This window comes from Anser brachyrhynchus (assembly GCF_964034855.1).
Source record: "Anser brachyrhynchus genome assembly, chromosome: 17".
Classification (NCBI taxonomy): Eukaryota; Metazoa; Chordata; class Aves; order Anseriformes; family Anatidae; genus Anser; species Anser brachyrhynchus.
The window spans coordinates 13,503,617-13,517,988 of record NC_137710.1 but is presented as its reverse complement, the minus strand read 5'-3'; the positions used below and the strand labels follow the sequence as shown (position 1 = coordinate 13,517,988).

At 55.2% G+C, this 14,372-nt stretch overlaps 1 protein-coding gene and 1 long non-coding RNA gene across 9 annotated transcripts in view; one reads left to right on the top strand and one right to left on the bottom strand.

The window, feature by feature from the left end:
* Positions 1-12,875, top strand: part of NOS1 (nitric oxide synthase 1) — a gene marked incomplete at its 3' end in the record, with an annotated part of 68,509 nt that extends 55,634 nt beyond the window's left edge. For 4 of the 8 annotated variants that reach the window (XM_080559581.1, XM_080559579.1, XM_080559580.1 and 1 more), the window contains exons 22-27: positions 53-222; positions 851-1,061; positions 1,373-1,460; positions 1,752-1,873; positions 2,384-2,532; positions 2,864-3,805. In XM_080559581.1, coding sequence (XP_080415707.1) covers positions 53-222; positions 851-1,061; positions 1,373-1,460; positions 1,752-1,873; positions 2,384-2,532; positions 2,864-3,295 — 1,172 coding nt within the window. Of the gene's footprint in view, positions 1-52; positions 223-850; positions 1,062-1,372; positions 1,461-1,751; positions 1,874-2,383; positions 2,533-2,863; positions 3,806-3,841; positions 3,965-4,066; positions 4,652-5,107; positions 5,269-5,398 lie in introns of those variants that run through there. The other 4 variants (XM_080559584.1, XM_080559585.1, XM_080559583.1 and 1 more) reach the window with 4 other exon arrangements.
* LOC308179443 lies at positions 12,176-14,252 on the bottom strand. The gene is made up of 2 exons (XR_013940373.1): positions 14,021-14,252; positions 12,176-13,985 (listed from the first exon to the last, which is right to left on the bottom strand). It is a non-coding gene; the product is annotated as an uncharacterized lncRNA (long non-coding RNA).
* Positions 14,253-14,372: the final 120 nt, after the last annotated feature.

The window sequence follows — 14,372 nt, the reverse complement described above, 5'->3', positions numbered from 1 at the left end:
TGGCACTTACACTCAGCTGATCCCCTGGCTGTGCTGGATTCCCTCCCGGCAGGTGTCATCAGTAACTGGACGGATGAGAACCGTGTCCCACCGTGCACCATCTTCCAGGCCTTTAAGTACTATCTGGACATCACCACACCTCCCACCCCCCTGCTGCTGCAGCAGTTTGCTTTGTTGGCCACCAGTGACAAGGAGAAGAAACGTCTGCAGGTCCTCAGCAAGGTAAAGCCTTAAATGCCATTAGCAGGGACTTGTAGGGGCGTTTTTTTTCCTCCTCCTTTACACGTGGCAGACCAGAAAGGCCATTGCCATCGATTCTCCTTCCAGAGGTGAGAACAGGATTCCCTCCAGTGGCTCCTTGTGAGCCCAGAAATAATTCGTGGCATGCCCCCGGGTGCAGACCCTCCCCTTCAGCATCGCTTCCACGTGGCTCCTTCTCCCAAGACCATTCACTCTGTTTAGTAGCCCAGTCCTTTGACTCCAGATAAAATAACTTTCTGGGTATAACCTCAACTCCCCAGCACAAGTGAAGGGTTTGAAACCAAGTGGCCTGAAGCCAGATAGGGAATTGTAGCAGAAACAGGTGCTGAAGCCAGACGTTTTATCACTGAACGCTGTGACTGAGCCCCAAGTTCCTCAGGACCCTGGGGACAAACAGGACATTTTCATCGCGTGCTGCACATACTGTGGTTTGGCTGGGTCTGTACTGGTTACAGCAGGGCTTCTCCTGCCTTCCTCCGCGGCCAGCCACCCCAGCTTTGCCGCAGACCCCGTGGGATATTGGTAGAGGCACCCGGCTCGGAAGAGGCTGATGCTGCATCTCTCTCCCCCCTTTTTCCCCCCCCTGCAGGGCTTGCAGGAGTACGAGGAGTGGAAGTGGTCCAAGAACCCCACCATTGTGGAGGTGCTGGAGGAGTTCCCCTCGGTGCAGATGCCCTCCACGCTGCTGCTCACGCAGCTCCCCCTGCTCCAGCCCCGCTACTACTCCATCAGCTCCTCCCCGGAGATGTACCCAGGCGAGGTGCACCTCACCGTGGCGGTGGTCTCGTACAGAACGAGAGGTACCGTGCTGATGCAGGGGGCTTTGGAGACCGGCTTGGGTTGGGGAGCAGGGGAAGAGCACTTGGGCTTCCCAAGTATCACAGAGACCCAGCACCCCCAGGGCTGGTGCTGTGGGCGGTTGGGTAGCCCCACGGAGGGACCCAAGTGCCAAACTCCTGCCAGGATCACAGGGATGGAGGCAGAGATGCTGGCAGACCGCGGGTCTCGGTGAGGGGTGCGGGTGGGGATATAGCAGGCAGGGTTTCAGGAAGGAGAGCAACTGGAGGAGCTGGCTGGCATGGCAAGCACACACCTTCGCCTTCCCTCCTAGATGGAGAAGGCCCGATCCACCACGGAGTCTGCTCCTCTTGGCTCAACCGCATACAGACCGACGAAGTAGTGCCCTGCTTCGTGAGGGGGTGAGTGGCCCATGAGGGGTGAGCCGTGAGGATGGGGAGAGCCCCTTGCAGGATGAGCCCTTTCCCCTCGGTCCTTCTTTGCACAGCACCAAGGGTGAAGAGAAAACAAGGCTGGCTTTGTGAACACACGAATCCCTCTCGGGTCCTCTCTTCTGTGCTAAAATGTTGTTTTGGGGGGATTTCACCTCTTTTTCTACCCTGCTTCCCTGGGCGGTGTCTCAGCTTGCTGTGGGCAGAGGCGAGGGAGGGAGCATTGTGCCTGGCTTTAACCGGTGTCTTCCCCACCTGCAGCGCGCCCGGCTTCCACCTGCCCCAGGACCCCCAGGTGCCCTGCATCCTCATCGGCCCCGGCACCGGCATCGCCCCGTTCCGGAGCTTCTGGCAGCAGCGGCTTTTTGAAATCCAGCACAAAGGTGGGTCCGGGCTGCTCCTCCTGGGTCTCAGCTCCAGCAGCACCCGGGGGCCCTGGGATGGTGCCGGGGGGGGGGGGGGGGGGGGGCTCAGCCTCCTTCTCGGCTGCCCCAGCGGGAGCAAAGACCTCCTCGAAGGGGCTGATCTTCAGCCCAAACTCCATGAAAATCTCCCTGTAAAATTATAAGATTTTGTGGTATAACTATAGTGCTGGGGTTGCTTTTTTTTTTTTTTAAAGGATATTTTATGTAAAATTGTAACTTACGTAAATTTATGTAAAATATTTTTTCCCTACATGAGCAGTGAAAAATGTAAATTTATTTATTTTTTTCTCCAAAATCTCATGCCCCTCCCAGGTGACCCCAGACCCAAATGCTGGCTCAGCACCTCCTCCTTGCTGGTGTTCCCCCTGCCCGTTTGGCCAGGATAGGCTCCTGGCACAGGCTGCCAGCAGGGACGGGAGGGGGGCACGGTGGGTCCTGGGCTGACAGCTCCCCCCATCTCTCCCCCAGGCCTGAAGCCTTGTCCTATGGTCCTGGTGTTTGGGTGCCGACAGTCCAGGATCGACCACATTTACAAAGAGGAGACGCTTTTTGCCAAAACCCAAGGTGTCTTCAGAGAGCTGTACACAGCCTACTCCCGGGAGCCGGACAAACCAAAGGTGGGCGCTGCTCCGAGCCCGGCTGGGGATGCTGGGGGGGATCCTGGGGGGATTCAGCCCCGTGCCGAGGGCAGCAGGTGGGCTGGGAGGATGTCACCAGGCAGGGTGGTCCAGAAGCAGCACAAACAGGAGCCAAATGAAGCTTTGCTGCTGGCCCCAAGTCTTTCCCATCACTGTGGGTGGTGCAGCAATGTGTTTCCCCCCCCAGGAGGTGGTGGTGTCACTGGAGGCAGCTGGTGCCCCCAAAGCTGTCCACAGCATGCAGGTGGATGGTGCTGCGAAGCTGTAATTAACCTCACCTCCCTCCTCCTCCTCCTCCTCCTCCCCCCAGAAATACGTGCAGGACGTGTTGCAGGAGCAGCTGGCCCAAACCGTGTACAAAGCACTGAAGGAGCAGGGAGGCCACATCTACGTCTGCGGGGACGTCACCATGGCCGGGGACGTCCTCAAGACCGTTCAGCGCATCGTGAGGCAGCAGGGCCAGCTGTCGGTGGAGGAGGCGGGCGCCTTCATCAGCAAGCTGCGGGTGAGTGGCGGCCGTGCCCGCTCCTGCTGCGGGTGCTGCACCTGGTGCCTCCTCCTGCACGAGGGGCAGCACCGAGGAGATGGGTGCCGGGGGGGGCTGCGGCTCCCACCCACGCTGATCGCACCTGGGCGAGGGCTGCCCAAGCTTTGGGGATGTGGTGGAAGTTGTCCTGCATTGCAGAAGCTCTGGGGTTGTGCGAAGACCTGGGGTGAGGACTTTTGGGGGCACCCTTGGTAGCCCAGGCAGGGCTCGTTTGCCTCGCCAAGTCCCCACTGCCATTCTGTCACTGCAGTGAGATAGCGGGGGGGGTTGTGGGTGCCCCTCCCAAAATCTCTGTTGCCTGTCTGGGTGCTGCCCCAGGCAGCTGAAGCAGAAGTGAGATCAGCTCGGGACCTTCTGCCCAGGAGGACACCTCAGCCCAGTTCCTATGGGACTACCCCTTCTGAACCACACACCCAGGGAGCCCACGACTACTTTTTTGGCTCCTTTGCAAGCCAAAGCCCTCACACATGGGCTGGCCTCGAGCTATTTGTCCCTGAAGGCCACGTGGCCCAAGAGTTACCCAGCCGAGGAGGTCCAACGCCCCGAGCAGCCCCACCACTGCCCCAGCGTGACCTTGGGAAGGTTGTTTCACCTCCCAGCTTGTCTCTGCCCCCCTGTCCCATCAGCTCATCTCTCGGTGTGTGTTTGGTACCTGCCCACGGCACTGCAGGTGCCACAGGAGCACCACAGTCTGCAAACCCTCCGCTTTTCCCCCCATCCTTCTCCCATCCTCGCTTCCAGGATGACAGCCGGTACCACGAGGATATTTTTGGAGTCACCCTGCGCACGTACGAAGTGACTAACCGCCTTAGATCCGAGTCTATTGCATTCATTGAGGAGAGCAAAAAAGATACAGATGAGTGAGTTGACATGTTTATTTTAACCCCTGCTCGTGTCCCCCCAGTGCGTGGGCTGCGGGATGGGGAAGGGAGCTTTAACTTCTGCACATCTTGGCCCTTCTTATAGCAGCGGCTGGAAAAGGCATTTAATTTTTGCACGGGGAGCGGAGGCTGCTGCACGGCAGGCTCACTGAAATAGCTGTCACCTCACCAGGACAAGTCCCCCTGGCCTTCCCGGGCTATTGCACCCGTCACAGTGACGTGCTCAGACCTGACAATCCCATCCAAATGCAGATGCGAACCCAAACCCTTCGCCGCCCTGCCCACAAGTGACAGGCTGGAGGGTTTTGGGGGACCCGAGGTGAGGGGTGGCTGCCCCCAGCTCCTTCTGGCTGCCGGGCTCCTGGTTGGCTTGGGGGATGCAGGCAGCAGGGAACCACAGCAGGGGGGTCTCTGGGCTACTGTCCATCCAGGGGAGAATGATCCGAAGGCTCTTTTGTCTGTCCACTGCTGTGAAAACAAGCAAAAGAAGTAAAAATATTGAATGGGGTTTTTCTGCTCCGTCATGTCCTGCCATGTACTCTGTTCTGTCCTGGGGGGATTTTTCCCTTGGTTATTTAGGATGAGGGATGGGCATGGATCTCTCTTTGTCCTGGCCCTTGGTGGCACGCGGTGCAACCCTGTCCCCGCGCTCCTGGCTGTGTCCCGTGGTGCTGGCTGACCCACAGCCGATTTCCCAACCTCTGTGGGGTTTAGTAGGAATTTTCCTCCAACACAGCACACGCTCAGGGGGTTGCACTGTGGAGGAAGAGCCTCATTTTCCCATTTCCAGGTCGGGATAATGGGCACCCACCTGCCAGCTCACCGCAGCCCTGTGTGTTCCTATTAACAGTAACCTGTCCGGGGGTCACCCCTGCCTTTCCCCTGCTGTATTGCCTGGTGCTCTGCAGGGGGTACACGGGAGAGCACAAGTCTGCTTCCCAAAAACACACCCGAAGATCCCACCCTGCCCTCCTCGCGGCAGAGGACAAAGCTCCGGCCTGGCTTTGCTCTGCATCAGCTCCCCCCATCCTCCACCCCCCTCGTTAGAGCCGTGTTAATTAGCAGGGGTGCTGGACGCTGCTCACCGCTCCCTCTGAGGCTGGCCTTTCTGCCCTTTCCCTTGCAGGGTTTTCTGCTCCTAACCGGACCCTTCGCCCCAAGGGATACCCAAGCAGTCCCAGCACCTGCTGCCCCCTCCCGCCGGAGGGCTCTGGGTTTTGTATTTCATGGACACGGTGGCTCCTTTTCCGCGGGGAACTGCCCATGGAAAGCGCTCTGTCTCTCGTCCTGTTGTTGTGTCCTGATGATGATGATGATGATGATGATTTTTATTGCCTTTTCTTCCTCTTTCTCTTGCTCTCTCTCTTGTCCTGTGGCGGTTTCTTTTCACCCCCTTCCCTGGATTCTCCCACTGAAGTATGATGGCTTTATAATCCGCAGTGGCTCTTAACAGAACTTCCCCTTTCCCCATCCTCTCCTGAGGGCATTTTGCAGCTGCATGAAACCACCACCTTTGTGACCATCTGCGTTTTGTGTTTTGGGGGCAAGCAGAGGTGGCTGGGGATGGGCGATGGCTGGGCCTTGTTGCTTGACCGGAGCTGGGGTCATTCCCTCAGCCCCACTTTCCCCAGCTTGGGCCTTGGCTGAATCCTTGCACTTTCTTTGCCTTTTTTTTTTTTTTTTTGACTTGTCCATGCCTGGGCACACGCCCAAGGCTGGGGGCAGTCAATGTGCCATGTCCTTGTGCCTGTGGACTTCGTTCATCCCCGAGCAGCCTGGGTGCAAACGTGTCTGTGTTGATCCAAAGGGTGGGACGTCTCCGATTCATGTGTCATGGTCCCTCCTAAATGCACCCTGTGCTATGTTTGCCTCCTCCTCTGCTCCCAATCAGTCTCTCCTTTTGCTCAATCCCCACTTCTGCTGGCATGAAAGCCCTCCCGCAGAGGAGCAAGCACCGAACACACAGGCTGTGATGTCTGTGCTGGGGAGAGACTCACGGCAATGACTGCTGCTTGGCCAGGCTGTCCTCTGAGAGGCTTTGCAGGAGATGCGTGACCTGCTGCCGTGACGCTGGGGGGAGAGGTTCAGGGACTGGCTGCATCCTAGAGCTTTGCACGCTGTGAACGCTTGAACCCTCTCCCAGGTGAGACTGGAAAGCCACCAGGCTGGGAGAGAAGCAGCTCCAACCCCGGGTGCAGGAGGCACCTCCCGGTGATGAAACCTCTCGGGAAGGCAGCGCTCGGAGGGCTACAGAGGCTCCCATCGCCCGACTGAGGGGTCTTGAAAGCCTGGAGAGCATCGGTTCCACCTTAGTGCAGTCTCACGAGCAGTTCTGGGACAGCAGACCCCAACCCCACCCGTGGCTTCGGGAGCAGAAAGTGCCAGCTGGGAGCAACCTGCCTTCCAAAAGAAACACGTGGCACCTCGGTGGCAAAGCCGGTCCCCTCTCGCAGGCTCTGTCCCAGCAGCACGAGCTGTCTCTGCCGGGATGTCTCGTGTGAGAAGGGAGGTGAGAGCAGCTGCAAAGCTGCTGCGTGACTCTGGGTCCCGCCACGCTCACACCTCAGCCTGGCTGCAAAAGCCTGGCCCCATGAGCAATCTGTTAACACCGTCGCGGGGAGATATCAGCCCCCTTAGCAGAGGAAAGCTGTCTGCAAGGTAAAGCGCACGCGACCTTGTGCGTCCTTCCTCCCTCTCCTCCCTTCCTCCCCCTCAGGAAGGTCTGGCCTCCTTCACTGCAGGGCGAGGGCAGTCCTGGTGGCAGGGCACGGCTGCAGCCCCTGTTGGAAGCAGGGACACGGGGCTGGAGCTTGGAGCTGATGTCCCCCTGCCGTCCTCCCTCTGCTGCACTGTGCGCTGGCATGCAGCAAAGCACCTGCACCGGCGACAGCAGAGGGTTTGTCCGGGAGCTGTAGCGGTGAGCTTTGCAGTCAGAGGGCTAGGATTAGCTGCCCCGATACGAATCCGGAACAAAAAGCAGCTGCAGGAGGTTTGCTGCTCCCCCAGCCTGCGGTGCAAGGTGCGCTGGCTCCCCTGGCAGCGCAGATGTCACACGCTCAGCCCTTTCTCCTCGTGCTGTCACCGTCTTCATCAGGCTCAACTCCCTGGGTGCTCAACTCCCTGCAGCCCAAGATCCCAGAGGTAAAGGCCACCAAGCGCTGGAGAATTCAAGATCAAGGTCTCGGTTTTGCTGCTCCCAGCAGAGCACTTAGCAGGGCACGAAACGCGAATGAATGCTGCCACGGTGTGGCCAGAGCCGAGCTCGTAGAGCTGGCAGGGCTGGGTCTGTAGCAAGGTGCAAGGCTGGGTCTGTGTCACCCCCTGGGGACTCTTCCTGATGGGGACACGAAAGCTGGACAGGATGGGACAAAGGGCACCCCCCAGACCTCCTCTGGGGGTTGTGCCCCAGCCCCAGGGCAGGCAGTGGGGCAGAGCTGGGTCCCTTTGGTGCTGGGGTGTGTGAATTTGGGCAGAGGTCCTGCTGCTGGGAACTAAATTCCTGGCCCTGGACTTGTGTACGTACAGCAAGCCTGGCCCTAACCCCCAGCCCTGTAGCTGCAAAAACAGAACTGAAGACCAAATTCATGTCTCATCCCCGCCTTTTGGGAAAAATGATTCTGGCTCTAGACGTCGTGCTCTGCTCCTTTTGTTAGTAGAAGTAGCAACGCAGCCTGAAAAAGAGTGAGTGCCCAAAGAAACGTCCTTGTCTTCGTCCTCTTTCTAGCTCATCCTGCGTTGCTGGCAATTAGGTTTTTCCTGTCCTGCCTTCTGCCTGTATTACTGTAACATCTCACGTCGAAGTCCTTTTGCTGCTGCAGTCTGTGCCTGAGATGAATTGGCATGCTCTTCCCGCGCCCCAAAGCCTGCCGTCTCCACCTCCCCGCTTCCACCCGAGATGCCTGTGGAAACCCAGGGCAGCACACAGCTGTGCGCCTTGCCTTCGGTGGGACGTCCGATGGGGCAGACGGCCACAGCTGGCTGGAGCTCAGCCAGCGTGGGGTAGGTGAGTCCCTTAGAGCCCTTTGGGAGGGAAATGCCCTGCAGAAGGACCACCGTCACTGCCACGAAGGGCCATGAGGTTGTACGTCCCCAGGGCTCCGAGCTGCCGCCCTGCTCCCTCTGTCTCAGTAGGACCATTCGCTCCTCGCAAGCCACGCTACTGGGAGTTTTGATTGGTTTTTGTTGAGTCAGTCTCAGACGTCTTAACTCCCCCTTCCTCCCCCTAACCCGCAGGGGCTTCGCACTCCCCTCGAGCTTAATTTTCTCCCAGGGCGAAGGGGGAAATAAACTTGCGGATCTGCTTTATCATTCCGCAAATGTGGCTCGTCCACCCGTTGTCTAGACTCTGCTCGTCTCGGTGTGACATGTCTGACGCGCGGCTGCAGCCACAATATCTCGGGCATGCATAAACGGCAGAGAGCGGGGTGGGCTCTGCCGTGGACTGGTGCCCAGAGCTGCCTGGGGGCGTCACGCCTGGAGGGATTGAGCCCCTTGCACACTCAGCTTGTGAATCCATCACCCATGGGTGCTTGCTGCCTGCCCAGGCTCCTGCATGGCCCCATGCGGCTCCTGCAGCAAGGGAATCCAGGACCTGAAGGACACCAGTCCTGCCCCAGTGCCCCAGTCCCTCTCCTGGACGACGTCCACCACCACTGCCCCTCCTGCAGCAGCTCAGCTCCTTTTCGCTCCCCAAGGATTAAACACAAAGAGGCTCTTGTCCAAACAGGAGAGTGGATTTTCAAGATGCTACGAAGTGAGGTTTTTTTTTCTCTCAAAGATTTTAATTTGTAAGTTTTTTCCAATGTCCACAGAAAGCTGTGTACGAACTTGAAAACTCGTGGGAAACAGTTCTTTGTTTTCCCAACCTGCTGTGTCCACTAGCAGGGGAAAATAAGTTGTTCATTCAGTGCAAGGGTACCTGCTGCCTGTGTTGTTGATGACTTCAAAGGTTTCATCTCCCCAGAAGGACTGCTTGGGAGTTTGCTGTTCTTCTTTCTATTGCTATCTATGAGAGACAGCGGGAAAATAATGAGACTTCTCCCACCAGGAACAGACTTGCAAAGACAACACCTCCACGATCATTGCTGGGTAGACCTGAGCTCATTGCGCTGGAGGAACCGAGCCAGCTGCAGCCACGCTGGCCAGAGAAACGGGGTTTGAGTTTGGGCAGCCACGCTCCCTGCCCCGTCCTGTGCCTGCAAGTCCCCAGTGGTGGGCACGGGACATGGCCCATGCTCCGAGCAGCCTGAGCCAATGTGTCCGTGCAGGACTGGGAAATTCACAGCTGTGTCCTGAGCAAACATGACTGCACCTATGCAGAAGAGATGAGATGAGGCAGGAGCCGCATGAACCTGTGTCCAGTCCAGCTGTGAGCGCTCTGCTGGTTCCTTTGTTGGCATGCGATGCCTCTCGCCTGCCCCGGGCTCCCTCCACCACATCCCTCTGGAGATGTCTCCTCCGTCTCAGCCCTGCCTTTGTGCCCGAGAGGTGCAGGGAGCTGCTGGGCCAGGGCAGGACCTGGGGGTGGCGATGGACTTGCAGTGCCTTGTGCTGGGAAGAGACCCTGGGGGTGCCCTCTGGTTCCTGCTCTCTCCAGATCTGCTCTGAGCACACAGAGACTGGTCGCTGAGAGGAACAGATGAATTCATTTCACAAGTGATGTTCTCAGCATGCAAATTTCCCCTGGGATAACTGAGAGCAAGCTTACAGCCCTGCTCAGCTGTGCTCTGCAATTAACCTGCTGCTGCTGAGGCTTTGCAGAGGTTCGGAGGCGTTGCGGGGTTAGGTGTGGGTGCAGACTGGACACCACCTTCTGCAGACACGCCGCTCTGCGAACCTGCCACGGGCTGGAAGCCGCCTTTTTATTAAGCTGTTTGGGGGGCTGTGTTTGTGCTGCAGCCGTGGGGACCTGCACCAAGCCCGAGCCAAAGCTGCTGCCTCCCAGCACGCTATCACTGAAGCCATTACAGTCCTCTGATTTATACCTACCGGGAAGCTGCAGAGAGTTCCTAGCATTTTTGGAAGGAAAATTTTATGCTCAAAACTAAATTTTGTTCCTGCCTTCACCGGGGACCAGTTCTTGGCTTCAGAATTGCTCTGATAACTTTGCAATTGCTTTGATAGTTCCAGAGGGGAGCGCAGTCCCTTTACAGAACAGATGGAGACACACTTTCAGGACCATTCAACTTTGCTGTTGCTCTGTCTTTTGTTAGAACAATTTCCCCTGCTATAATGGGAGGAGCAGAATTTGGCCAGAGCTGAATGCTCTTGAAAACTGTATTCCCAAACTTGGACAAAGTTAGCCCAGCGTCTGAGTCCTCCCAGGTACAAAATGCCCTCCACAACCACCGGCTTTCTGTGGCGCTGGGGATGTCCAGCAGCTTGCAGGATAAGGCTTTCACAGCAGCAGCAGCAGCAGCAGCAATTTCATGACAGCAGTATTTTCGCGTGTGTCGATCTGCACTTGCACTTGCCTGCAATGCATGACTCTAGTACTCCATTTGAAATCTACCCTTGACGGGGAGATCTGAGCTCTAGCTTCTTCCATATGGCCATGTGTATTTAATAGGAATTCAGGGGAGCTGGAGAAAGCTAATGAGATTGCTGCTTTAAAGCACTTGGTTCCAGAAGTAAAATAGATCTTACGAGAGGTTGAAATTGGCTTGATTTTGGCATGGCTACAAGGGCAACTCATGAAATATTTAAGCACTGTAATGCAGTCTTACCTTTTTCCTGCTGTGTCAGGAATAAAGCAGACTGGAAAGTCTTGGCTTCCACCCCTACAGATGTTGCCAGTGAAGGCTGTGATGGAACTTTGAGCCATCGGAACGATAGGGGGAAAAACCACCACCAACAACAAAACCAGACTGAGAGTTCATAGCTGAGCAGCCGCGGCTTGTTTACCAGTGAGAGCACCTCACTGCGAGGGCTGCTGTTTTCCTGCCTACTCATTCATGTACCTACCTGGCCAGATTTCAGGATGGAAGGAGGGAGGAAACACTTCAAAAGCAAGAAAATCGGATGTGTGAGCCTTGCCCTCAGCATCTCTCATTTAACAGGAGCTGGCAGGCCAAGGCTTTGCAGCCACTCTTCATTACCAGGGCAGGGAAGTGGGAAAGGTGCCGGGGGTTTCTCTGGGACCTGCAGGAGCCAAGGCTTGCGGAAGTATTTCTGAGGCTGAGGAGTGTAGCACGGAGCTGAGCCGCAGGTATTCTTCTGCATGGCCTGACTGCAGTATTTGGACACGGCTCTCCATAGGGCTGGTTCAGAAATCTGCTAGTGCATAATGCTGGACAGAGTATTTTTCTTCTGGGGGCATTCTTAGTACGCCAAAAATAAAAAGATGAGATACTTAAAAAGTCAACCTAAAAGACCAGCTGATTTTGGGGCTTCTTTTTGTTGCTTTGTTTTTGCACGTTGGCTTTGAGTGGGGAAAGCAAAAGAATGTAAATCAATTTTTTTTGGACGAAATTGAGTATTTTGTCCCCACAATAATTGCTAATGGAGATTTTGTAATTTTCCACAGGCAACAAAACTGCCTTAATACATATTCAGCTCCAACAAGTGGCATTAGTGCTACTTGCTGACAACCCTGTTTTTTATTTCTCTCTTCTGTGATCATGGTATGGAATCATGTCTTAAGAAGATATACTTTACAGTACTCAACACGATGTCCGGAAATAGAAGATGTTTCAGAATCTCCCCATGTCCAGCATTGAAGTGATGGCTTTGAAGCCAATGAAATTCAATGCAAGATGTCTGCTTTGCTAGAATTCTACAAAACAGGTGTATGTCCAGAATTCCCAAGGTTAAATGTGCTCTGCTGCCTTGAGATGCCTTCAGAAACCCTGGGATCTATACACTAAAAAGAGCTTGAGAATAGGTTCCTTAGTCTGTAGCAACATCCCAAGTTCTTCTAGATTGTACACAATTCCCCAGGCGGTAGATGAACAGAGTGAGATGACTTTCAGCCAGGACTCATTGCTTTTTAGATTGCATGTAGTTAGAAACATGAGTTCTGCCAGCCACCCGGGGAATTTGATATTCAGTGCCAATTAATTTTTGTAATAGGAACAGGGATTTATTCCCTTGATTTCCTTAGGCACCTTTGAAAAGCCTAAGCATCAAAGGTTGGTTTGTGGTTCGTTTGTTTGTTTTGTTTTGTCTGTTTGTTTTTAGTGGTTTTTTGTTTTGGTTTGGTTTTGTTTTTGTTTTCTGGTGGCCTTTTTCATGAAGAGCAGTGGTTCCAAGCTGAGAAAGGAGACCACTCTGTGAAGGTAGGAGCTTTGGGACAGGCAACTCCCAAGATTTCCATTGCAGAGGTTTTCTAAACTCTTCAGATGTGGGTAAATTCTGCTCTGTTAGATGGGACTCCAATTTCTCTTTACTCTCTGGTACTCCTGCTCCTTCTTCCCTCCCCTGAGCACCTCCTCATGTCACCGTGCCTTCATTTGGTTTGTAAAATGATGCCATGATTTAAGACTGGCACACTGACTTTACTCTCACTTCGCATCCCATAAGACAGGTATTTGTGGAGGGGGGTGTTTATTTTGTAAATGTGCTTCTCATGTGATTCTAAGGTAGGTTTCTTCTGAGGAGTGAAGGGGTGGGGACAGTGCGAGCAGGGATGAGCCGGTGTTGTGTTTGATCATACCAGTGCTTTAAGCGGTCAGAAACATGGTTTTCCCCTACCTCTGAGCTCTCAATGCTGCTAAAATCTCTGCCATTCATACAATGTACTCCAGCCCCCTCTCTCGGACTGACTCTGGCTCTGTTTGCAAGATATCCACATTGTTCTAAAGCATGCACCTCTTTCTGTATAGTTCCGATCTTCTGATTTTATGGAATACTTATGCCTGTTTGCATTACAGTCAAAATAAAAAAGTGACCTAAAATACAGCAGACCTCGTTCTTCTCTTATCTGTGGGTTTTTAATGCTCAAAGGCCTCTTCTGATAACTTGGCCTTGCTCCTTTCCGCCACCTGCATAATGTCAGAGCACTATAAATAGGACGGTAGCGTCAATCGGCGATATCTACTTATCTGCAAGACACAAACACTTTCTTGTAAGGTTGTTCGACTTCACAGCATTACATGTTTCACATCACTTATACCATGTCCTCTTGGGAAACAGCATAGCCGAGCAAGGAGGGCTGTTTGCATGCTGTCTGCAGGGCAGATAGGAGTGTTCAGCAGTTTTACCCCAGGCAGTGCTGCAGCAACACCTCAGGTGCAGCAGCAGCGTTACCTTGGACATCACCAGTTACTTCAGAGACCGCCGCGGTGCTGCCTCAGACGTGGCGGTGGTGTTACCTCAGATGTGATGGCAGATACGATGTGTTAGACATCGCCAGGTCGTTATACCAGCCACAGCAGCAGACCTCAGTCCGTCCCTGTGGCGGTGTTACCACAACCACGGCAGCAGCAGAGTTACCTCGGACATGGCAGTGGCAGTGTCACCTCAGGTATTACCGCAGCCATGGGAGGCGGCTCTACCTCAGGTATTACCTCATACCTGGTGGCAGCATTCCCTCGGTATTTTAGGGACATGGTTTAGTGGGTGATATTGGTGGTAGGGGGATGGTTGGACCAGATGATCTCGGGGGTCTTTTCCAACCTTAATGATTCTATGATTACAACAGCCATGGCGGTGGCATTCCCTCAGGTATTACTGCAGCCATGGAGATGGTGTTACCTCAGGTACCACCATGCATGTGCTGGCAGCAATTCCTCAGGTATTATCTGGGCCATGCTGGTGGCAGTGTTACCTCAGGTATAACCAGAGCCATGGCAGTGGCATTCCCTCAGGCATTACCAGAGCCATGGAGGCGGTGTTAGCTCAGGTATTACCAAAGCCATGGCAGTGGCATTCCCTCAGGCGTTACTGCAGCCACGGAGATGGGGTTACCTCGAGTACCACGATGTATGTGCTGGCAGCATTCCCTCGGGTATTATCAGAGCCATGCTGGTAGCAGTGTTTTACCAGAGACATGGTGGTGGCATTCCCTCAGGCATTACCAGAGCCATGGAGGTGGTGTTACCTCAGGCATTACCAGAGCCACGGCAGCGGCATTCCCTCGGGTATTACCGCAGCCATGGCGGCGCTACCTCAGATATTACCACAGCCACAGCAGCGGCATTCCCACCGCCATTCCCACAGCCATGGCGGCGGCGGCAGCGCCACCCCCAGCAATCCTCCCCCCTGCCCGGCCGGCCCCGTTAGTACGATGCAGACAGCCCAAAGCACTCCTGCGAGCCCTGGACCCCCGCTGAGCCCCGGGTAGGGACGGGCGGCCCCCACGGCGCACCGCTCGGAGGGCTGCCAGCCAGCGCCCCTCGCCAGCGCGGACTTTGCAGACGCTCCCTAGCGCCCGCCTCGCCGGCCGGGGAAGG